At 33.1% G+C, this 27081-nt stretch overlaps 1 protein-coding gene across 1 annotated transcript; it reads left to right on the forward strand.

Moving 5' to 3' along the window:
• Positions 1–26939, forward strand: LOC148280350 (U2 snRNP-associated SURP motif-containing protein). Its single transcript, XM_088228526.1, has 20 exons — positions 1–64; positions 319–438; positions 3589–3682; positions 5045–5234; positions 6476–6641; positions 7128–7293; positions 7747–7901; positions 9189–9254; positions 13126–13169; positions 13567–13671; positions 14045–14160; positions 14509–14617; positions 15479–15721; positions 17611–17794; positions 19513–19714; positions 20664–20949; positions 23268–23421; positions 23649–23779; positions 25361–25438; positions 25721–26939. Exons 1-20 carry the CDS (start codon positions 59–61, stop codon positions 25854–25856), a joined length of 2751 nt encoding a protein of 916 aa, XP_088084652.1. The 5' UTR covers positions 1–58; the 3' UTR covers positions 25857–26939.
• The last annotated feature ends 142 nt before the right edge of the window (positions 26940–27081 follow it).

Genomic DNA, 27081 nt, shown 5'->3' on the forward strand with positions numbered 1-27081 from the left:
ACAGTAATTGCTAAAAATCGTGGTTCGTGGTAGTTAATCTGGTGATGGGAAACTCAAGATGAAAGTAATGTTTATTTAACGATATATAACGATTTTGAGGTGTTCATGTGCATTGAAAAAATAATCTAGATTTGTTTGTTTTTAATTAATTAATTATAATAGCCTCCCGCATTCAAACCATTTGTGGTTTAATATTAAACGTTTTCTTATCATAAGAAACGCATTTTAGTGATATTTCTGGTTTTCTAATGTCAGTTTGCGACGTTTAGGTGAAACAGTTTTATACACATATTATTTAAGGTGATTTTGCTTCTTTAGAAAGCCGCAGACCAAAAGTCCCAGGGTTTCGGCTTTGGAGGCACAATGAGTACGAGAACACTGTCTAGGAAAGAATTGAAGGAGCAAAAAAAGAAGGAAGAAGAAGAGGCTGCTGCCCATGTAATTATTTGTTAATTTTTATTATTTTAACTCTTAATTATACATTTTATATTCCATATGTAGGTCTATTGCATTTTTTCTTTCAATGTAATTGACAATAATGAATTATTGTGTACATGTTAGTATCATTTTATCAATAAAATAGAACTCCCCTTGTCAGTGTACAAATTGATGTTTTCTTTTTAAATAACAAGTTCTACTCTTCTAGACTTCTGTTTTTATTTTTGAAAATAAGTAATGTTTTGATTGTAATCTCTTCATTTTGCGATAATAATGGAAATAAAATAAGTTAATCATAAATTTTAAGAATGAACTATTGTTGTTGAAAACAGGACGCAAATCAAGTATTTTATGAACTATAAACTTTTTGTAAAGGCAAGAAGTACTTTACTAATAACCTATAATTAAATAGAGACATTACAATCTCAAAATAAAATATATTTTGTGGGTAATCACTTTCCTTGCTTTCATTCTCTAATGGGCTTTCGTTGTAATTAGATGTGTCACTACGAAAAATAATGCCACCGCCTGTGATTTAATTACAATTAATGGAAAACATTACAAATATCTTCTACCTCTTCATTCATAAATACAATTCAATTTATTGAACATGTAAATAATTAGTTATATTTTAAAGTATTGGGTCTATAACTTAAAAACCACATTTTTTTTAGGAAATTTGAGCGTTCATTCAATAAAATCTTGTACAATTCTGTTATTTAAGTATTGTTTATCGGAAGTGTCAACATTTCCCCATCTTTCCGGCAGTTTGTGCCCCATCTTTCCGGCAATTTGTGCCCCATCTTTCCGGCAATTTGTGAATGCCATCCCAAAAAAACCGGTCATCTTTTCAATCAAAGACTGAATCGAGCCAATTTTTGATGCCTTGGACTGAAGTGAAGCGTATTCCGGAAAGTGCATTCTGCATCGACCGAAACAAATTGAAGTCAGAAGGCGCCAAGTCTGGACTATATGGCGAATGGGGCAGAACTTCCCATCTGCTATTTTCCAAATAGATTTTAATGAGTTGAGCAACATGTGGTCGAGCATTGTCATGTTGGAAAATCAATGTCTCGTGTCTGGTCTCCCATTCTGGCCGCTTTTCTTTCAATGTTCTCTTTAAACGAATCAGTTGTCGGTACAGCTATCCAGTAATGGTTTCACCTGGGTTTAGAAGCTCATAATACACAACCCCCTTTTGGTCCCACCAAATACAGAGCATTATCTCGGCAGCGTGAATATTCTTTGGTGTCGATTTGGCTGGTTGGCCAGGCTTCACATACGATTTGTTGCACTTCTGGTTGTTGTAATGAATCAATTTTTCATAGCCAGTAACAATTCAATGCAAAAACGACTTCTTCTTATGATGCTCGAATTTCCGCGTCTCGCAGCTTTAACTCGTATAGCACCCAATTTCCTTGCTTTTGGATGAATCCCAATGCTTTTAAGCGCTTGGAAATGGCTGTTTGAGTCAAGCCCAATGATTCTGCCAGCTCTTCTTGTGTTTTACACGAGTCTTGATCGACTAACGCTTCCAGTTCTTCACCTTCAAATTTTTTCGGCTGTCCAGGCCGCTCTTTGTCTTTGGTATCAAAATCACCACTTTTAAAGTGTTGTAACCACTCGAAACACTCTGATTTCCCAAGAGCATGTTCGCTAACAATTCCATGAGCAAACAATGACTTTCGGCTGCAGTTTTCTTTGCAAAAAAGTGACTCAGCAAAACTTCCTGCAAATGCTGTTTTTTTCGCCAATTTTCAAAATTTTCCACTGTTGACTGATTTTGACAGCTTATAAATAGAGCTTAAAAATAACATGTATGTCAATGATTTGCGCAGACGCAAATGCTGACATCTAGTGTCAAATTCCGTTTTTTAAGTTATAGACCTAATATATTTTTCACAATATTGAACATTAATAATAACACTAACAGCTGTGAGCGCTGCAAACTAGTGTCATATCTATGGTAACTAGTTACACATAAATAAATATGTAAGATGTCGCTTGGAATTTAGTTCCATCATTTGGTCGCCAAATGAAACCACATATTCCTTAATGATAGAGGAGTGCAGAAAATTTTTCTTTATCTAAATCTCAGGGAGTATGAATATTACCCGTGGTTTTTTCCGACTGACTTCTTACTAGGAATGCTGGGCTACCAATCATTGTTGAGGCGAAGGGATATTTATTTGGGTGTTCACTTTTTTCAACTGATTGGTGGTCGCATACATAATTCCGATATTCTGAATCAATTTAATCTATTTGTCCCTAATAATTATCTTCGACAAAGGCAACACAGGTTGTTCTTCCTACCATGATGCAGAACCAACATTCCAATGGTTATGCCTGTAGCAAGCAATCGTGTTATTGAATCGTATCTCTTAGGAAGGCAATTTCCAAATTGTAATATGTATGTTTATTTTAAATGTCTTTTTTTGCTCTTTTCTATTTAATCAATCTGTTATGTATATTTTTGTTGTATACTGTAATGTTCTCAATGTAAATAAAATTAAATGAACGGAGGAAACATATGCATCTCATTCTCACATTTGTTTTCGTGTGTACCGTAATTATCTCATATTTTTTCAAATTGTTTAGAGCAATACAATATTTGCTATATTTTAATGTGGCTAGTGAAGGAATAACATATTTATTTATTATTATGTCAGTACTGTTTACTGACACATTGGTATTTTCTGTGTTACTGCAAAAAAAATACCATTTATATAGTTCATATTTTTGGTGGCATGATTTCATTTGGTGAAAATGTGAACTTGTTTTTGGCCGACGTTATCATGTCTTGTCTTTGTAGAAGCCTCTAATAAAGGGAAAAATAACTTGTTTTGGCAATAACACTCAATATTTTTTAAATTCTGGCTATTAGTATCTAATATAATGTTTTTAGTTACACAATGTTAAAAATCAAACCATGCATACAAAAAATCATATTCTATTCCTCAAATATTATTACCAGAGATTTTCACAATTTAGATTTGTCTATGGACAACAATATTTTGTTCTTTATTTAAATTAAAGCAGTGTACCACTATCTTATTTCACTTGTTTTAAATTAGTGAATTTTATCTATTAATCTTTTCAATATACTTTTGTTTGAATATAATATGAAATCAAGTACTTTTTTTTTTACAGGCATTTCAAGAATTTGTTGAAACATTCCAAGAAGCTCCGAGCAAAATATCAAAAGTTTGGATTAAGGCAGGGACATATAATCCTGGTGCTAAGAGTGAGTAATTTTATTTTATTGTGGTTTAATGTTAATACAGTTTTTTAATCTTCCTTGAATTCTGCATCCACATACATTTATACCAAAGCTTTTTGGTTATTATTTCATTATCCTTTCACCCAAACCATTGAACCACACTTTTCTTTTATTAGATACGATACCAATATTTATAGAGAAGTATCCGAGATATCGACACCGATACCAATAGTGAATTTGAAGAAAGTGTAAACTGTAAAAATGAAACAAAGTTGCTTGCATTTAATTGACTGAAATCGGGATGAAAATTGTTATTTTTAAGTTTCGCAGAAATGAATCATTAAAATGAACATGAATAGAACGCTCGATTTATGTTCAGGATTCCCTGATTGTCTAATTTACACAGCGCAACAGATGAATTATTAAAAGTTACACCACTTTGTGTTCATGTGTATTTTCTAATGCAAGTAATGGAACCACATCGGTTGGAAAATTAATATAACTGATTCCGATATATTGGAAACACCAAAATATTGCTAATATATCGATATTCGTATCAGATGCATCCCTACTTCTCTTATTCTCTTAGCCTTGTATTCTGTATGGAACTAGACTTTTTACACCCATCTTTTTAAAATGCATATAACCAAGAAAATTCAAACAAATTGATACACAGGTAAAGTCAAAGTTTAAAACATTACAAATACTTCCATAAGAAAGGCCTATATAAGCATATAATATTTTATACAATACCATGATATTTGTGTATTAGAAAAAAATTGTTCTAAGTCAACTTGAAAATTATAAAAATATTCGAGAAAAGGTAAAAATCTGATTCTCATTTAGAAAAAAGGTGAAGTCAAAATATTATAAAAAAAGCATTTATTAAGAGAAAAAAAAACAAAATTCAAACTTAAGGTTAAGACATATGTCTTAAACAATTTATAAACGAAACATATACGTACAATGTTATTATCAGAGCACACATAAGCATATGTTTTAACATTAATATAATGTTTTAAATGTTTGCATTTTCTAAACTTTTCTAAATTTGTTTTTTTATTTTTTTAAATTAAGAAATTGCTAGTGGCAATAAGTCCGCCATTTAGCCATGTATACCTTTGTTATTATATTTGTATTTATCATATTGTATATTTTCGTTAATAAAGTATTATTATTATTATGTTTGTGTGCCCTATTTCATGATTCGAAATATTATTTTTTTTAATCCATGATTATTATTTTCACTTGTAAAGGCGCAAAATAATTGTTTATCAGTACAGATCTTCAACACGTGAATAGCTGCAAAAAATATTTACTGTCTATTAATTATTACTAGAATTTCCAAATATGTTCCATGCGACTTATTACATTATTAACTTTCAGAGGAAGATACAAGTGAGCGAGGGAAGCTTTACAAGCCACAGTCACGTATAGAGGCCAATGAGAAATCCTCAGCCGAGAGAGCTCAGGAGTATGTCAAACTTCTTGCTTCTAAGCCTGACAAACCGCTTAAGAAAAAAGACAAAGATAAAAAGAAAAGTAACTTGGAACTATTTAAAGAAGAATTGAGACAGTGAGTGGATTTTTCTTTATTTTATAGCATGAACATACTGCTTGTACATATCATAAGACAATTTTTAATTCATTCTTTGTACAAGTTGGTACCAAGGCCGACGATACTGGTACGGACATGTATAAATAATGAAGACCACAAGAATCCCGTGCATAACTCTGCATGGAATACCAGATGGACAGGGTCGACCAGGGAGACCCTTAAAACATTGGAAAGATAGCTGGAGTTCAGCATCACAAGAGGATAATCATGAAACAACATACTCTTGAGTCTACAGAAAGATTTTCAATTATTAGTTCGCCTCTTGGTGTAGTGGTTAGCAGCGTGTTTGGTTACCATATTTGGAACATTAAATATTGATTTGAAAAGTGATTTTACATGCTTTCATTGTTCCTAGATTCACACCTAAATCGTAATACTGATCATCTAACCTTCAGGTAACAGATGATCGAGATGTTGCATTTGGTGTACCAATGAGTGCCCTATGCATCATTAGGTGCAGATAGGGATATGATGATGATGAAAATTGAAAGTATAAGCATTGTTTAGATTTGGTGCTCCGTGAGTAGGTTCCAGTGCATTTTTTAATATTTTTTTTATTTATTTAATTTTTTTGTTTTTTTTTATAATATGCATAAGAGGTAAAACAGAGTATTAAAAAAATAAAGGATAATTATATAGCAATGAAATACATATTCACAGTAAAAATAGTAAACAAAAAAATCCCACAAAAGGCATGGCCTGTTCGTGGATATACAAGAAATGTTTATGAATTTTTGCTTCTATAATAAATAAGACAGGTATAATATTTTTGTGTAATATAAGAAAGAAAAGAAAATATTCTGTAAAAGATTATAAGGTACTTTTTTATTTTATAGTAATTAAAAAAGTTTTTTAAAAGAAGGAAAATGTTGAAGGTTTGGAATCAATTAAATATTATCAGTAAAAAAAAGAATTAAAAAATTTTGGGCCTATAAAATACCCTCCCTTGCTCCCTTACTGCTCTCTCACTCCTGCCTTGCTTGCCTAGCTCCCGAAACAACTGTCGTCTATTGCGGTCCCCATTTTTGCAGGTCCCTGCAGTACCAGAGCCTTCCTAAATTAAACTCTAATCTCCCAAGAATAAATCTCTCCAGAGCACCTTTCATTACAGTCCACAGCTACAATAATATAAGAAGTAACATTTACAAGCATTTTTTTAAATTATCAAGTGATAAATGTTCAAATCCTTCGCTTTTCAGAATTCAAGAAGAACGAGAGGAAAGACACAAGTACAAGGGTGCCCTAAAAAATGCTGTAACAGAAACAGAATTACTACCGGCTTTCTGCAAAAATGATATGGTTGGGTCATTCGACTATGGAGACCCTAATACTACTAACCTCTACTTAGGAAATCTTAGTCCCAAAGTAATTATATTTTTAATATTAGAATATTGAAAAACCAAAAAATTCATTTTGAATTAAGTACTTGTGCAGTTTTAAGTTAAAGAAATCCTTCTGCCTATTTCCTTACTCAGATAATTCATTTCAAAAAGTCACAAAAAAATCTACAGAATTAATTGGTGATATTACTTGGGTTATTAAAAAAAACACCAAATTTCCTACTTAACTTATAAAGCTGACATTTTGCCTATGTGCCCTTCCACTGTTAATAAAATTCAAGTAAAAATCAACAGTATTAGGTTTTAAGTGACCATTTAAATATTTATTTTTTCATTATCTCAAAACATAAACTACCTCAAAATTTTCAAAAAATTAAGGGGATCACCGATATGTATTTTTATTTCCTTTGAACATTTACATTTTGAAAAAATATAAAATAGAATCAACGCTGTCTTTTATTCATTCTTTTTTTTTACTAGTGGCGATTTTATCATATTTCTTTCTATTTAGTTGACAGAACAACAGTTGATGGAGATCTTTGGGCGCTACGGGCCATTAGCGAGCATCAAGATAATGTGGCCCCGGTCAGAAGAAGAGAAAGCTCGCGGACGGAACTGCGGATTCGTAGCCTACATGTCTCGAAAAGACGGAGAAAGAGCATTGAGGAATTTAAATGGTAAAAATAATTTTGTAACACATCAATGACTTCCTAATAATTTATTTGAAACTTTTGCCCATATAGGTATTTGGCCGGTTTATTGCTATACGGCAGTAATGGCGAAACTATGATCCACGGTTAGACACCACAACCCCAAGTGAATCATCTCTTCCCTGAATCGAAGAAATACCTGGGTAGAATGAATTTCAGTACCGACGAGGAGCTGAAAGAAGATGTCGTGCGCCACCTGTGCGATGCGGCGGGAGAGTTCTATGATAGAGTTATAAAAAAGATGGTAAACTGCTTGCAAAAATACATCGATTGCAATGGTGATTGTACTTGGTAATGCAAATAAACGTGTTTACCCTGAAAAAACATTGGATACCTTATTTTACGGACAGCCCTTGTATTATGCTGCTTAATGTTGCTGTCTATTTTAAGTCAGAGGTTTGATTAATTGATTGTTATCAGGGAAAGAAATAATGCAATGTGAGATGAAGATGGGCTGGGGAAGAACAGTGGGGATCCCCTCGCACCCCATCTACATCCCCCCCTCCCTGCTCACCCCCCCGCCTGCCTCCGGCCTGCCCTTCAACACGCAGCCCCCCCGACAACTTCTCAACAAGGTATTACTCCACAACCACCACACACCCTCACACACTCTACTGCGGTCTTCCTTTTCAGGTATTCTAGCGTAAGACGATGACCGTCCCACCCTTGTCCACTAATTGCTTTTTATTAGGATATGATCCGGGCCGCCGTTCTCTCGCTCCTGAGATATTCGTTCCCGGCCACTGAAACTGATCCCGGAAAGAGAGAAGTTAATTAGTTATTTAACTCATTAGTGAAGTGTTATATCCCCGGTTGTGGCTGAAATCATTATTGTACCTTATCGAAGAACTGAAAAGTAAGCGCAAAGACTGGGTACGATGTTTGGAGCTTCTGGGCTGTTGTGAACTATCCTCTCTCTTCAGTGCCTGTGATACAACCTGTGATAATTACAAACTGATGTTACTGTACGATTATCTTTAACTACCATTTTTTCTAGTGAATAAATTGAATAAATACTGCATTCTGATTTTCTCTGAAAAATTGTTATCCTTTAATCATGTACACATATTTTATTATTTATTTATGTTAGATCTTTAAATTGAAATTGAACCAAGTATTTTTTTTTGTCGTATTCATTTTACAAATTTGTATATTCTCTTAAATTTTACGTAAATATTTAATTAATTAATCTTTAATATCAAAAAAATTTTTCATTTTGTGAAATGACATTTTATACTTTTGTTTATAAATTTGTATAAACTGCTTTAAATTAAAGTTATACATCCAACTGTATAACTGTAATGTACCAATTTTTCAATTAAATTTTACAAACAAAGAGGAAGTTTAGTGTTTTTTTTATAGAATTATTCCTATTCGTATTTAATTATACCAAGAAAATACATACAATACTTATTGCATTATTTTTTTAAATATTAAGATTTATTTAATCCCCTCTTTTCTGTCATCTTTTCTGCCTAATTACTTTACGAAATCTGTGAATTTAAAAGAAATAATTAGCGAACTAATTTGTAAATAATGATGACATAAGTGGGAATATTAGAATATGTAAAATTTTTTAAATTTGATTTTTTTATACATTTTAAAGAAGTTTTGTCATAAAATTAAATATTCATGTTGTTATTATATCAAAGAAAACATTTAATAAATACAATACAATTACGCAGCACTAAACTTCCTCATTGACTCATTAAAGAATCTATTTACTTTCCATATGGCCTAGTTAAAAAGGTTAAACTATTCTTCCTTCAACGTTGGCCGTAGATGTTTGGAGACTTGTATAATATTTAGGGTCCATCAAATAACTTTTGGAACTTGTGTAAAATAAAATCGCTGCATTGTAGATACCCCGACTCCGACCAGGTGAAGCATTCCCTACTGAGCCAGAGGACAAGGAGGCTCTCAATAAGGTACAGTTATACCACATAATGATGCTATTACACATACATCTTATCTGTTTTACACTCAAAATTAAACATTTACCAACAAATTCCCCGTAGAATTCAGTTTTCATCACAACAAATGCACATCGTTCGTGACAAAGCTGTTTTGATTCCCGTATAACACATTTTACAGAGAATTGAAAATATAAATTATTACGATTCTCCGTTATTAAAGTTCCTAACTGCTACAACATCTCTGTGTCTGCAGTTCAGTTCATTTATTGTTATTGCAATATTGTGTTGTTTGGGATTAAACTTCATCATGAGTGATGTGTATTAAATTTCTTATTCAAAAGTGTACCTATTATTATTATTTTTTTCTTTTATTATTTTCAAATTACAAATAGAATATGAAACAATATTTTACATGTATTATTAAATTACTCCCATACATAATTTTTAATTTCTTAGAATGACATTAATATTTTTTTTTATACTATTTTTTTTAATGTTGAAATCATAACCAGGTACTAATTAGCTCCAAAAACTAACACACTGTCTTAATTTTTAATCTTCAAATATTGAATTATTTATTTCTATAATTGTTTATTTTATTAAAATAACAATTTACACTTTTGTTTATTAAAAAACTAAAAAACTTTTATAAACTGGGTAAACACCCGTTTTTTATTATTATTAATATTTTAAGTTTGGTACTTGATTGAAATATTTATCAATATAACTATTAGGTGCTATGAATAATAATTTTTATCAATAATTAATTGAAACATAATTATTGTAAATTGTTTTTAAAACAATCATAAGTTGCGATACATTTTTAACCCACGTCATTTCATCTATAATTTGTCTTCATTAATACAAATTGCATAGATACAAACTAGCATTATTTTGTCACTTTCGCCAATTCTGTCACTAAATTACTCGAGAAATTGCATAGCAGCAAAATAATTATATTTACCTCCTTATTAACAATAATAAAAACATTTTTACAAAATAAAATATAAAAAAATACATATTCTCATCAATGAGAATTTATTGTTACTGAAATGCAAATATTCTAAATAGTATTTACTTATGAAATAATTAAAGGCGAAACTTGTTTTGTTAGTATAAATAACCCTTATATTATCTGAATATTTTAAATAGAGATGCAATTTTTTTAAAGAGAAATATAAAACTATACTGTTTTGTCAAAACAAAAATACTTCTTGTTGACCGATTTCACATAAAATGTTTTATTTGCACAATTATTTTAATTAATTACCACATTTTTTTCTTATTTAATCATTCTACATTTATTTATCTCGTATTGTTTTAAAGGAATTCTCAGTAATGCATTACAGGATAGTCTCCTTCATAGATGAAGTGTTGTTTTGTAGACATTTAGAGAGCTAACGTAGAGTAAGCGCCATAAAAGAAGTCCCGCAGACTCAGCGCAGCGATCGCCAGTCAAAATGCTGCCATATTAAAAGATTTTATTTTCCACATAAATAAATTTACATCATTTACAAATTGTACAAAAGTTCAAAATAAATACACATAAGCACACAAGAAACTAATTAAAAATAATTTATCATGTTATCTGTTAAAATAATAAAATAGATACCAGTTTTTAAGGTATTGTAAAAGTAATGTAAGTGTGAAGGGAACAGGAAAATTAAACAAAAACCTTAATGATTAATGTGAATAAATTAATTTTTACGGCATAAATGACATTTAACAATGCGAGAATGCGATCACTGCTTGAATAGAGTGGGGACTCCACACCTCCGTGCCGATCCGTTACCATCACTCCGAGTAAAGTCGATAAAAAAATCAATCCTCCCAACCAAAGAGGCTGCTGGCTGCGGCTATGATTGCATAATGAGGCTGCTGGTCTCAAAAATAACTATGATCACAGTAGATTGGAGTTATACAGGACATACTACAGTCACTATCACTTTCTGAACCTGATGAATAGGAATCTGTATCGCTATCACTCGCTGTTGATATAATATAATTGACAATTTTAATATCTAGTAGTGCATCGTTTATTCATCTTCTACATTTTTCACATGCTTTCACTAAATACGCCAATCTTCGGGTGTAATACTTGCAAAAGCAGCTTCGGTTAAATTGATAATTTCTTTTGGATCTTGTGCATGGTTTTTTCCGCAACGCGTCTTTTTACTAAGCTCCAAATTTTTCTATGGGACTGAGTTTGCAGTGCTATATCGGCATTTGACAACTTTATGACCATGTTCCTCTAATAATTGATTTATTGCAAAAATTCAGTTCATAAGGACAAGGTTTAGTCCATTGTTCCTAAAAAGTTACTCCCTTTCTATTCAGCCATTCTTGCATCTCAGATTTACAATTAGCCATCGTTTGGGCTTTATTTAACTGAGTGCAATGATACGTAGCATTGTCCAAAACTACGATAGACCCACAAGGTAAGTTCGAAACTTTCTCCCGCAATCATTTTTAAAAAATTGATCGAGTTCAAATCACGACTTGGATTTTGACATAAAAATGAATAAAGAATTTTCAACGAATCCATCTTTTGAAACTGCGTGAGCGATTATCCAACAATTGATATGTGGAATGAATATATGTTTCATCCAAAATAACAACAGGCTGCTTATCCTCGAATCTATATTTCCTCAGAGTTTCTTTATATCTTGAACGCTACGCTGCTATATCATAGCGTTCCATTAACACTTTTCGTTTTGATCTACAATTTGAAAACCATTTTTTTTGTAATATTCTTCGCAACGTTGCGCATTGTATTACTGCCTTGGCAATCTATATCAGCATTTAATTCCATTCGTAATTTATTAACAGTTGTCAATTCTTTTTTCACAATTTAAAAGTGATGTATTTTCTGGTGAATAACATCTAAATCAAAATTATCCAGATAAATTATTTTGGATGAGGTTGTTTCTTTCCAGGAGTAATGAATTTTTTTAGAGGTTTTTGAAGCTTCTTTTCCCTCTAGAAACAGTTTTTCAGAAACACCTGTAATAAGAAATTAATGTTTGCTTAGGAATTTATGTTATATAAATCTGGGCTCACATTGAACCTAAACATCATTTATATTTACTGACAATTAGCTGAAAATGCTTAAAATGGACCAGTACTGGGATTCAAACCTAAGACTTCCCATATAGAAGTTTGCGGCACTACCAACTGCACTGTGGACGACTAAAATATGTCATTTCCATAATAATATTCTTAAATGGGGATGTTTTTTTTATACTCTTAATATTTCCTTTAAGTGAGGTAATGTTTTTTTAAACTGTCATCACTAAATATTACCTGTCGTTGCGGCAACATGGCAACGAACTTTTTATAATGGAATTAAAATGTCTTTATTTTTCATTTCTGACTCACAAAACTCTTTCACCTTTAGAATCATTTCACGGGCGTTGCTTTTCAACACTTTTGGCATATTTAAAAATAAATTTTAAAGCACTTTCTTAACAATTCTCACACGTAAAACAACGTTTGTAAACAAAGATGGCTAACAAACGGTATCTGTCACTTTTAGTTCTTCGATTTGCCACTGCGGGACTTTTTTCATGGCGTCAACTCTAGTTTTCTAACTTACACCATAGAAGCATAGACAATTAACTATCCATTCATTAAAAAAGAGTTCCCAAAATATTTTATTTCACACCATCCGCTTTGTAGATAGAATGAACAAACATATTTAAAATCCCGAAAGTGAATTTGTAATGTGGTTAAACATACTAAATCAAAGAGTGAATGATACGAACATGTTCTCCTGATGTTTTGTGAAATATAAATATGTATACATTTATTGCCTGTGAACTTGTATAAACTATTATTAATGATTGATTACGATGTGGGTTGGGCGCATTTTGCTGTTCTACAGATTTTGTCGCAGTCTATTGTCAAGGTGGTTATACCCAAGGAAAGGTAATTCAAACACCTATACGTTGTATATTATTTTACCATCTATTCTCCTTGTCCCGAACCATTTTCACCTCTCTTTGTTTACTCCAAAAGTTGTTCCCTTTATAAAAAAAAACCCAAAAGTTGGACATTATTTCTACACAAGACTTCACTGGTGAGTAAAAATGTTTATTTCTAAAATAATTTATAAATCCTTAATTATACAATACTCGTTACAATTCCAATCATAGATTTTTCAATTCTTGTAACAATGAACGAGTATTCTTTTGATTGTTACTCTTTTTTAAAAATGATGAAAACAATGTTTTTATTAAATGCAACAAATTTTCTATTGTTTTGTTGATGTTTGTAAGGGCATGTGTAAAGTTGTTTCCATTGATTATTTTGCAAATGTTATCAGGCAAACATTGATGTTAATTCACCGCATGGTGGAGTTTGTGATTCGGGAGGGACCGATGTTTGAAGCCATGATCATGAATAAGGAAATCAACAATCCAGCATATAGGTAAATAAATAAAAATATGTATCTGATAAGTACATTTTTTTTTTACAAATAAATTTTTACTTTCATAACAGTGGGTCTTAAAAGGCGAAAGTGTGGTAAAACTATGTACGATACGTGTACAACTAGTCATAGTAATGATTAAATTGTAATTCCTATAAAAATAACACAAAATGATTATCTGTAGTTTTGTTAAAATCATACCACAATATATATAACAGTAAAATGAGAAATGAATATACAAAAGCTTCATCTATTTACTATTTGATTAAATAGGTGCCATCTTGTGTCCCTTTTTTAACGCAACTACAATATTACATAATGCTTATTATATTAACTTATTTTGGTTAGTCTGTCATTTAATTTTTCTTTTCAGGTTTCTATTTGAAAATCAAAGTCAAAATCATGTTTACTACCGGTGGAAGCTGTTTTCTCTGTTACAAGGCGACTCACCCAAGGAATGGAGTACAAAGGAATTTAGAATGTTTAAAGGTGATGAACCCTCTTGTTCGATTGATAATAACTTGCCCTTTCCAACAATAGATGTCGCTAGTTTTCTCCATACTTTCATTCTCTATAGTGGGCCGACTCGCATGCGAAATATAATATTCAAACTGAGCATATATGGAAGACAACTACCCATAGGCAGATTGGTAAATGTTACTCAGTGTGTAAAGTGATCATTTAACTCAGCCGACAGATCATAAGTTCTGTAAATGCCTAGACTTCCGTATTCTCAGCAGCTTCATAAAAAATATATGATATTGATAGATACAGGTTTTTTACAGTTTTTCTCGGTTTATTGTATCAGGCATCACTAATAGGATTGTATTTTCAAAGGTGGATCTATATGGAGACCTCCAGGAAAGAATGTGTATACTCAGGGAATGCCCGAAGATCTAATTGAAGAAGATGAAATTAAGGACACTAAAGGAACATTGAGTAAAACGTAAGTTATCAAACAACACATTTACAGTATAAAATCTTAAAAATTTAAATAATATAATATAATTTATTTTTCAAAATACAGTGGAACCTCGCATAACAAGCATAATTTGTTCCAGAATCTTACTCGTAATTCAAAACACTTGTTAAGCGAAATAATTTTTCCCATATGTAAAAAGTATATATGTGAAAAATATTAGGTAATATATAGTGTAAATAGTGAATATAATTAATGAAAATGTACATATGAAACAGTGAATATTATAAATTAGGATATTAAGTGTATAATAGTGATAAATAATGTTAGAATAAGTATAGATGTAAATATTGTGTTGTAAATATATATTAGACTATGTTAATCATAGAACTAAATAAAATAAATAATAATAAAAATAATATACATTATTGTAAATACAATAATGCGTACCACGCTTAATTTTTAAAATATTTTTTTATATGTTATGGTTATTCAAAGAAAATTACTCATAAATTGTTAAGAAGTGTAAATCATCTTCATCTTTTCTTCTGTTGCGAAACGAATCAATCTGGAATGCGATTTATTATTTATGAATTTGTCAAATTGTTTTTTTTTTTACTAGAAAGTTGCCGAGAAACATTTTTTTTGCCGACGCTTTAAAATATGGTGTAAATATGACACAGCATTATAAGTTAATACATTTGTAGGGTGATGCTTCTCAATGTACAATACAACAGTTTTCCATGCTTTCACGCACTGGCCTGGAAAGTCCCGGCGCACAAGCAAGTTTAGTGAAGAGAGGAATTCTCCTTTCTGCATCACTCGTTTCATCACGCACAATGTCACTCGTTGTGTTTCAAATATTAATTGATATAATTTATTGCGCAGTCAGCGTGACAGACTGGAGGACATAATCCGCCAGCTCACCCCCGAGAGGTGGCGTGTGGGGGAGGCTATGGTGTTCTGTGTGGAGCACGCAGACGCGGCTGAGGAGATCGCAGCGTGCCTGGCGGAGTCTCTGTCTCTACCCAGTACGGCTCCTCACAAGAAGGCCGCACGCCTCTACCTGCTCTCCGACATACTGCACAACACGGGCTGCACGGTAACCAATGTCACGCACTTCAGGAAATCGTGAGTATCTCTACATCATTTGAATTAACGTATTTATTCAATTATAAGTCACAGCGTAGAATCATATTTGAATACATCGGACTGTGTCCAATAATTACCCCACTTTGCCCTACTTTCGCCGCGCGCATTCGTGAAGTTGTAGCGTAATGTTGCTTAATGGAAAAAAAAAATCATAACACAAATGTAATGTAAAAAAAAAAGTATTTTGTTAATTTCTCTAAAATTTTATTGTGCATGCAGAAATATTGATTTAATTTTTTTTATTTTTTAAAGTTTTATTTATTTTAACAAATCAGTAACATACATAATTGTATTTTTGTTCCCGCAAAACCGAAGCTTGTCTGCGGGTTACATTACATTTTATTTTTTTAAATTTATAAGTAAGTACATAGTTTAATAATAAATGAAGAATAAAATATATTTAAATGCACACTTATGTTTCACTTGCTGTTTTTAATATTTTTTTGACTATTTTTTTTAATGAATTTAGGTTTTTTTCCTCACGATTTTCAGCTGGTATTAAATTATACAGTTTTGGTACTACACTCCCCATTGTTCTATCTCCATAGTAGTTCTTCTGTCGTGGCACCGTCAGCTGCTGTGCCGATTCTTGTCGGGTCGCGATCTGGTGGGTTACTTTGGATTTAAAACTGCAATCGTGGAAATGATCTGTCATTATCTTATACTGATACTGTTTGTTAATTGGCAAAACGTTACCACAGTCAAAAAAAAAATATTGTTGTCTTTTGCCTCCATCTTTATTTTGACAGGTACGATAGTTTTTAAAATTTGTACCTGTAAGTTCAATACTCTGTCGGTATAAGATTTGAAACTTAGTCCACATATTCTTAATCCATATTGAATTATTGGGTCAACTAGCCCCAAGTAAACTAGTTTCAGCACTGGGTATGGTATGTATGGTTTTAAATGATACATGTTAAGATTGACATAACAGAGTAGATAAGTAAAGGGTCATTTAATAAGAGTAATTGAATTAATGAACTTTAAACTTAAAATATAAAACAAATTTTATTTTACATAAAACGGATATTTTTATATCATGTTAAATTAAATTTGATGTTTTGTAGATAATGTCGGTCAAATGTCCACCACAGAGTTTTTTAATCCGAGGTCCAATTTTCATTAGTTCTCTCATTAGATAAGCAATGTAGGGTAAAAAAAATTACAACCCTGGCAACACTAACAAAATGTCCATTTTGTTTTCTTCAACTATCTGACAGATGGAAAAATAATTCAATTTTTAAGTAATACATTTGTTCTATACACATTCATTTGCTAATTACACATGAAATGTGATTGCATCCTGTTTCTTTAAGATTTCAGCAGTATTTCTACACTTTTAAAGGACACAACGCGGCATAGTTGAATTCAAATCAGGAGTTGCGTACTGAGCAACGTCTACAAAGAAACTAATGGCTCAAAACGTAAACCTACTCATTTATGAGTAGTTGAGTCGCCTTTTGTTTGATGTGCGTATGCGGTTTCTGGACTATTCTTAATTCTATGGTCACACCCTTATTTTCAAGACAAAAAAAAACATTTAATAAAACAATTTTTTATAAAAAGTCATACAATCTTACTAAGAAGCGATGACGTATACTTAATATAGACATGTCACTACTATATTAGCTACATCTATTGCAAATATTACGTTTCCCTCAACATTTTGGAAAAAAAAGATACCCCCCAAAACACAAAAATTAGATTTTTCCTTGGCTCCAAACTAAATCACTCCAAATTGTGATTTCTGAAAATTATATTTTTTGGGTTAGTGACTTTTGCCGGAACAGCGACGATATATACCTTATATTCGAATTACGATTATAGTTTTTCTATGATATTTTCACATGCATTTATTTTGGTTTCAGATTAGAACCGCGAATGGAACAGATCATGTTAGATGTTCACGCCGGCTGCCAAGCGCAGGAATCGCGTTCACTCAGTGAAGGCCTCAAGGCACGTGCCATCAGTGTAATCCGAGCTTGGCAAGATTGGAATGTGTACCCACGAGAGTTCATTGCGAGATTACACAGTGCACTTAACGGAATAAAGGTACCTCCGTCACACTAATTGAAAATACATGCTTTAGGAGTAATAATGCTGAGTTTAAGGAATCTATTACTTCTGAGCGCGAGAAGTGGGCTGCTGAACCGATTTATGTTAAATAATAAAGTTTTACTTAAGAAATGTGAAAAAACGACATTTAAAAATAATTCAACTAGTGAAAATAGAAAACGGGAATTACGTTTTGGTAGACTGGAGTTTGAACCTCAGACCTATGATCCGTTAGTCACACTATTACAACTCGGTTTGAATGTTAAAATTATCATCTAGCATTTTTCTACTCTTGTCAACAGTATGGGTTTTATTTTTGACTAATCTTTTGTTTTTATGCCCCAATGTTCAGAATGTGTAGATTAGTCAATTTGTCACACAACTTGGAATTTTATGGTATAGATCTACTGGTTTTTCGTAGATCTCTTCGCCACTAAAACAGTGTGGGATGAAGATGGATTGACATGGTTTACCTTGAAGTTTTATATATTGGTCGTGTTTATGAATATATTGTATACCATTATTTTATTGCCCTTTGCTACATAGTTTTATGTTCTTTTTGTTCAGTTTCTTGTACATATATTTCTTCATATAACTCTTGCAATTGGCTTAGGCCGTATATATAATAAATAAATAAATATGTTGCAAGGCTTCAAACCACAAATTTGGAAAAAAGTTATTTATTTATTTTTATTGTGCTTTAACCTGATCCACAGCATGCGTTTGACTTTGTACTGTAATTATACGGTACATAATTGAATTTAGCGCAAAGACTCTTAGCCAAAAATGTATTATTATCATTAATACACTAGCAGCTATTAAGCTGATGCGTGTATATCAAGTGTACACGGTTATTAAACATTATACATTGCTGTGTGCATCTAGTTAACATTAACTGAACTAGCACCAATCACTTTCTCAGGAAGGCCATTCCATTTCTCCACAACTCGGTTTGTCGGGATGTTCTTCCTGGGGTTGGATGAGAAGGGGGTAGTGTTTAGTTTTAATGAATGACCTCTGATATGGCGGTTTTATTCATAGTGAACATTAATTTTGAACGTTTCAATCGAGTCACCACGCTGCCTCCGCTCTTCCAGTGAACTTAACCCAAGCTCCCTTAAGTGGTCCTCTCATATGATTAATCTCCTCATTTGATCTATTTTTACCTAAAATGGGTCGGTAATCTATCATAACTCTTTTTTTTAAACTCCAAATAATAAATTTAATTTAGTTTTGACTATAGAAATGATTGTATAAATAAATTGTTGTGATAATTGTGATCCTAAAATATTTATAATAATTTGTGATAAAAGTTTTGTGTTTTTCTGACATGCAGAAAGAAATATCTTTAAATTTAAAAATTACTGAAACTGCTTTGCGTAGAGACGTCACCTGTGTTTGAAATGTGTGGTGGAGATAGGTCCACCTCACAGTTAGTGGTTGGCGCATTCGGCATCACGTTCGAGGTCCTAGGTAAGATTTCTTGCAGGGTGGCCATAATATTAGTTGTCAAGGTGGTTCTACACTGCAATATATTGTTCCTGGACTGGCATTCGAAATGTAAGACTGATTATCTTACCTTCCATAGAACAAAAATAATCCAAATATACTGCTATTGGAGTGCCAAGGCAGTGCCCTATGCACCTTGAATTTTATTTTTTTAAACTTAAGATTGCCTTTAAATTTATACGACTCAATAGTGGATCTGTTTGTAGGAAGCACCCGCGGAGCAGGTAGAGGAGGGGGAGGAGGGGTCAGGGAATGTGTCAGGGGAGGGGGAGGCGGACGAGGGAGAGGGAGAGGAGGGTGGCCCGCTGGACGGGGCCGCTCTGCTCAAGGCCGCACTGCACCTCAAGGGAAACTCCCCTCGAGTCCCACTAAAGCAGAGCCTGGTGGATGACATCGATGGAGTACCATGTAACTTATTAATTTATAATTTTAAATATTAAAATTTTTAATTTAGTTTAACAACTTAACTTTAATTAAACATTTAAAGATTTGCGTACATAAAATGGACTATGTAAAAAAATAAAAAAAGTCTTGAAAACAGAAGGAAAAAACATTCTTAAATGTTTTGAAAACATTTATTTTCTCTCTTTTAATTCCAACCAGGAAAATAAACAAAAAGCCTCAAAATATTTTGAATCAATTTTTTTTAAGTGTGCTTGATAAATTTTGATATTTATTTATATTACTACTACTATTACTACAACCATCACACCATATTCCCGTAGTAGTAGACAGATAGGATGGACCGTCACACATGTCTATCCTTACATACATTCCTAACTTCTTCCACATTCATAAATCTTGTCATACGTGTCTGCTTTTGGCATAACCAGACTTGAGATTTTGGTTCATCTGATCACGCCACGTCTTTCTTGGTTATCCTAGTCCTATTTTACCATTCATTCTAACCGTATATATCGGTTTTATATAATACAAAATAAGGTATTTTTTAGTTTCAATACATATTTAATTACAGTGGAACCCCGAAATTACGTCCTTGCAATTAGCGTTTTCCCGCGATTAACATATATTTTTAAGTCTCATTGAATTTAGATTTTTTTACTACATTCAAAACCTAGTTTTACATGTTTTCACACTGAAAACTGTCAGCTTAAGAGTTTGAAGTTAGTCTCTATCATTATACCAACTTTTTTGTAGGAGAAATTTGTATTACTAATATTTAAAGCATTAACTTTGTGGTCAAAAATTTTACTAAATGTTATTAAATATTTGTATATAACCGCTTACCAAGAAGTTCATAATTTAAGTCATAAATAAATAAAAAGTATTCAGTCCTTTTCCTTACTGAGTACGCATCTTTCATAATATGCTATAAATTTCTCAATACTATTTTCAGTGGAGGATGATGATATTGACGGTGTCCCTATCGAGGAGAATGGGTCCGGCAAGGGTGGTCTCATCCTCGCCCCGGGGGCCGGCTTTATCCCCTCCCGCTGGGAGAGTGTGGAGGGGCCTGGGGAGGGCGATGGGGCGGGGGAGAGCGGGGTGCGTGCGGGGGGCAGCGAGGGGAGCGGGGGCAGTGGGGGAACCAGCAAGGGCAGCAGGCCCCCTGGTCTGTGGACCCCCCCGACGCCTCCCGCCCCACACATCAGCTCGCCCTACACTCCCTACAACGACTCGAGGTTAGTTCTCCCCGAGTAGAACTTCCTTTCGAAGCGAGAGACAGGAAGTATGGCTGCGGTCACAATCTGAAACTGATACCGTATTTCTTCAATGTCATGCAGGCACTAGAATATTGGTGAATGTACTGACCATGTGTATTTGATTTATCACAAATTGACAATATTGCAGTGAGAGGTACAACGAAAGCTTTTAAAGTTTCTGTGTTTTATTGTTTTTGCAGTTTGATTGTAAAGAAATATTAAATTAGTTTAAAAATTCATAGTGAATATGCGAAACTAAGAAAAACACTAGTAGATTAGACACTAGTATTACTATAAATAAATAAATAAATAATTTCGGGAAAGGGACGGGCGCAATTATTGCAAGTAGATGTGTAGTCTTTTACTGTTGCGATAGGGAAACTAGAATAAGGTGAATGTACTCACCATACTATAGTGAAGAGTATGATGAAAGCTTTTAAAGTTTTGTTATTTTTTACTAAATTAGTTAAAAAAATAATTATAGACTGTGTGCGAAACTGAAGAAAAACATGAACAGTTAAGTAGAGAACTGTCAGGCGACCATTCATAGAAAAAAATGTACTCTACTGAAAAAAAGTTATGCTTTCTGGACTTTTATTTGAAAATTTATTATAGAAATAAAAGACAAGTGATACTTAAATCTGCAAATTTCGAATAACAAGTTTGGAATATTTATATTATAAATATTTCTTGGACCTAAACAATACACCAAATTCCTATTTTACACGGTGGATAACATCCCATGCAATAACCGTGTTGAATGACTGTGGAATTCAACTTCCCAAAGTACTTTAAGGTGCTTTTACCTGATAGGGAACAATGGCTGCCTGATAGCCTGATATGCCTGATAGGTTTTCCACTAGCCTAGGGCTCTATTCCACTGCCTTCCAAACGGAAATCTACGCCATCTATGCCTGTGCACATCAAATTTTGCGCAGACAATACAAGAACAATTTTTTTTTTTTTCTCAGACAGACAGGCTGCTCTAAAAGCACATTGTGTCGGTCAGTGTGTATGTCATTGATTTGGGTACCTAGACACTCAAACATCGACGGTAACGAGGCAGCTGATGAATTTGCAAGGCTGGGAGCTGAGACAGCCCCAATAAGCCCTGAGCCCTACCGTGGGTTGCCCAAATGTGCTCCTCGTAACGAACTTAGGTCATGGACCCAGAACAGAGCATAATGCTCTGGCAAAAAGTACCTGGTCAGCACAACGTGAAGGAACTTATAAAGGGATACTCGCAAAGGTTTGCTTTCGACCTAATAAAGCTCAGACTAAATCAAGTGAGGGATATCACTAAAGCCCGCCGGGGGACTGCAGATTGAATAAACACCTTGCTAGAATGAACCTTTCTGAAACTTCTAGATGTAGGTTCTGCAGTGCAGATGAGGAAACATCTATTCACATTTTATGGAAATATGATGCTTTATATCATAAAAGAAGCCACATTCTCGTGCGACTATTGGTTAAACCTTAGAATGTTAAAGAGCTCGCCCCCTACCTAATAGCCCGATACTTTATGGATCTGGGCTTGGAGGGGAAGATTTTGCAAAATGAGAACTGTCACTGTCCACAGACAAGCTCTTTAAAGACCAGGGCTTGGAGGGTAAGAACTTACAGGGAATGTCACAATAGATCTTCACAAGTCGCAGTGACATCAGGAGATTGTGTAGCGCTGATCCCCCATTTCAAAGAATAAGAATAATAACAGATGTACTCTCAAGTGGTTCTGTATTATATAACTTCGTCAGATTCTTACACATTTTCAATTATGTGGTTTAATACATTGAAATACAGGAATTGAAAATTCTGAAAGATTAAACAGGCGGAGATAGTCCGACTCCTAGTGTAGTGGTTGACACATGTGTCTACCACGTTTTCCATGGTCCTGGTTTCAATTCCTGGCACAGTCAACATGAAATATGAATTTATTTAAAAGGTGTTTTTTACAATGCAATATTTAGAAGGCCCTGGACTGGCACCTGAAGCCGAATACTGATCAATTTATCTTACTATAAATGGTGATTGTACTGCTTTGGTTTGCCAATATCACCGATGATGATACATAAATATATTTTTTATTTTATGCAATACGAGTAGCTTAAAGTTGATATGCTTAAATCTATTTTGACGGAACTTAGTTGCTGGCATATTTCATCTTTTCCAAAACAATGCTAGCCCATTTTTGAAGTTATTAAGACTACACGTTAAGATCGGCTCTTGTGGCTACTTATTCCGACCTGGTTTTATCCAGCCTGAGACTGGCCCCGAATAAATGGTAATATTGCTTCCAGTGAGGTGTCGGATGAGCGGCGCCAGATCCTGCGCAGTGTGGAGCTGAAGGCCGTGCAGTACCAGGATGAACTGGAGGCCGGAGTTCGCCCCCTGAGGCCTGGCTGGACCTTGCAACAGCAGATGCAACACTACCGCAGGAAACTCATCAAGAAGGTACTTTTAAAAAATTATTCTTACCATATCCTGTGACTCTATATATTGTGGGAATCTGCCGAGAATCTGAATCTGTGGAGAAAGCCCATAGTCAATTTACCAACCGGAGGAGATCAATGAGAGAAGAAAGACCTTATACTTAATTTTATGCAAAGCACAATTTCGCATATTTCAGTGACCTATTTTACTAACATAAATATATTATCATTTGTCATACTTTGTTCCAGGCGGAGCGGGAAGCAAAAGACAAAGAGGAGACGGCCGACTCTCCAGAGAGAGTAACAGAGAAAAAGTCTCACCGAGATAGAGAGAAGCTAAAGGATAGCAGAGGAGCTAGAAGTGGTTCTTCAGAAGATGAGTATGTTTCGTTAGTATTATTACTTTTACGTCTAGATATTAAAATGTCACTGTGATATAAACTGCACTATTATGCAATGATTGCAGTGATGAGTAATTCTTTATCATCTCAGAAATTATGTATTTATATTTTTTTTTTCTTCATATTTATGTTCAATGTAAAGGCAATTTATGCCGTTTATGTAAAAATAAATTAATTAATCACGTACCAGAATATTCTACATGAATTGTGTTAGTAATTACAGTAAAACCTCATTTTTACGTTCCTCAATTTTATGTTTTCCCGCTTTTGCACCGAAATGTTTCGGTCCCATTTTTTTCCATATATTCTCGTTCAAATATCCCCCCAATCAACGTTTTTTACGTTTTTCATAACTCCGGTTTTATGTTGAAATTTTTTTGAAACTTATTCGATCTGTCAAAAGACGCCGAGCCGCGCGCCGCCGCAATTGCCCAAAATGGTGAATAAAATCAAGGTAAATAAAAAAAAATGAAAATTGTTGTCAAACTAAATTCAAAGTAGGTTCAGTGTAATTGACCATTTTGTTTAAGTGCCTAATTTTGACATTTCACTAAATTGTAAAATGTGGTTGACGCATGTGGAATGAAGTCCTTACACTTTACATCAATAAATTACGATGCAGAAATTTAAAAATTTGGTAATAGAAATATTATTTGAAGTTATAAACATAATTTGGAAAGAAAATTGTTTAAACAGTTATCATAAAAGTGTGAAATAGTTTTGGCGCGATGTAAATGACAGTTGAAATTCTGTGGTGCCATACTAAAAAAAGTGATACCATATAAATAAAATTTCCCAATATTTAGGGACAAAATCATTGTATGCATTTTATGCAAATTAAAAATTTTATTTTCATGTTATTAAGGTTTAGTACCTACATAAAATTATTTAAACATGTTTATTTTTAAATAAAAAAAACATATTGTGGTATTGATTGAAAAAATACAAAATATTTTTAGTGAAATCAAAGGTAAATATGAATAATCCCAAATTATGTCAATTTTTCTGCAGTTTTTCATTTCCTCACTTTGGCGTTATCCTCGGTTTAACACTTTTTTGTTGCTCCCTTTAAAAACGTAAAACAGGGGTTTTTATGTAGTTTAAATTGAAAAATAACTTCAAAGTAGAACTTAATGGGAGAATACAGTCCCGTGTGTGTGTAATAATAGCAGAGAACCAGAAACCTGGATGAGAGTTTTCGACTCGATGGCTGCTCTCGGGTAAAAATCCTGAACAAGGAAATCGAGGGGGAGTAAGTCCGCCTCGTTGTGTAGTGGTTGGCGCAATATGGTCGCCTACCATTCTTGAGGTCCTGGGTTCGATCCTGGCAGAGTGGACGTGAAATATTGATTTTAAAGGTTGTTCAAACTGCAACATTTCATTGTTCCCGGACTGACACCTGAAGCGTAGGACTAATCACCTTCATGTTACGATGATCGAAATACGCTGATTTAATTATGTATAAAGAATACAACAAAAATTCCGTTTTGTAATTAAAACAGCTTTGGCTTCTTTAGGACTGTCTAAAATATCTATATGTATATTTTTTTACAATTTCAGTTCCAATTCATCTGTAAAGAAGTCTAAACGTTCTAGGGATGTCTCATTATCACCTCCTTCCAAAAGAGCGCGACATAGGTAACTAATAATTATCTTTATTAAGAGCATGCGCAGTCTGACTTTTCTTCATACAAACGTATTCCGTATTTCCTATCTGGATTATGGCACTAAAGCGATGATTTATTTACACACTATAGATATTCAATATTGGCATGTCCGTTCCTACAGAGTTCGCAACACTACCGCGAGATCAAAACCTGTCTTTGGTATATTATTACATATGTATTTCTTATTGTTTTTACAGAAATTTTTTTGTGTATAAAAATAATAGAAAATATTTAATTTTTGTTGATGTTGCAGGTCTCGCTCCCCCCCTCGCAAGCCTCGACCGACCTCACGCCGCAGCGCCTCTCCCCCCTCACCGTTGGCGTACCACTCTTCGCGGAGATCAGACGCATCCTCCTCCAGAAAACACAAACATAAACACAAATATTGAACTATGGGTGTCGGCACCCGCACTCGTAATAATTAGCTTAGACTGAGAAGACGGTTTGACTGGCTGTGCTTTGTATGCGTTCTGACTTATTCGGAAATCACAATTTTTGTACTTGTCAGAGACCTTTACAATATGGAAGGTCATTATTTAGGAAAGGAGAAATATTATTATGTTTATAAGGAGATCGATGGTGTAAAGCCTGCTCAAATATTAAATAAAATCCATCATGTACGTATTACACTTTATATCTACTAAATTATATAGTACAAATGTATTTTGAGTATATCAAAATGTTTGTAGAATAATCAGATGGAAGAATTAAAGAATGATGAATGTTACACAGTGTGTATGTTAAATCACATAAACTAGCTAATGACAGGGCATTCCTGTAAGTGGCTAGAATTCCATATTTCCTTCTCAAAATATTCTCTATCTCTATTGTAATACGCGTTATTGTTTTCTTGATATTTCCATTGTTATAATATGAACTTAATGAAAAATAAATAATTTGGGGATATAAAGTAGCCATGTACATTATGTATGCGTAATATGAATGTTTGAAGCGGTGTTCAAATTGCCAATTTTTTTTTATTTGTGTGCTTTATTTACTAGTATTTTTATCCACTTTTTTATCATTTAAGTGAATTTTGTATACATTTTCATTAACCTCTTAGTCTGTGAAACTATATTTCCATTTATTAATTTAATATAAATGTGTATTTGTATTTCTTCTGTATTATAATTGACTGTTCACTTAAGTAGTAAAAATAAAAAAAGTATTGCAAATTACCTACATCTTTATATTTAGCATCAACCATTGTCATTTGAAACATTTGCTTTTATGTAATTAACAATCAAGTTTAAACTGTAAATTCTATTACGATTTTCGCGCTGTCTGGTGTGAATAAAGAAAAAGAGTTTCACTTATTTGTTTTATAAATTTGTATAAACCACTTCATTTTTTTTTAAAATTACACTTCGACCAGTTTCGAGGTAACTACCTCATCGTCAGGAATTTAACTAACTTATAATTACACGCATTGCTATTTATATAATAAAATATTGTATGAAAGAGACAGAAAATTGAAAGAAAGAGAGAGAAAGAAGATAAAATAAATCATAACGGGAATAGTTTTAAAAGAGGACTCGAAGTTAAATTTAATTGATTATTTATTATTTGAAGTTTTTGATTAATGGCTTTACTAATTTCTAATCATTCTAAATT

This window comes from Micrasema longulum, unplaced genomic scaffold, assembly GCF_059751315.1.
Source record: "Micrasema longulum isolate JH-2025_06_02 unplaced genomic scaffold, ASM5975131v1 h1tg000590l, whole genome shotgun sequence".
Lineage (NCBI taxonomy): Eukaryota > Metazoa > Arthropoda > Insecta > Trichoptera > Brachycentridae > Micrasema > Micrasema longulum.

What these genes read in the sequence shown, in the direction of transcription:
- LOC148280350 (XM_088228526.1), top strand. An exon ending in ACAAGGAGGCTCTCAATAAG is followed by an intron (nt 9,255 to 13,125) that starts GTACAGTTATAC and finishes GCTGTTCTACAG; the next exon opens with ATTTTGTCGCAGTCTATTGT. An exon ending in GCAGGAAACTCATCAAGAAG is followed by an intron (nt 23,422 to 23,648) that starts GTACTTTTAAAA and finishes ACTTTGTTCCAG; the next exon opens with GCGGAGCGGGAAGCAAAAGA.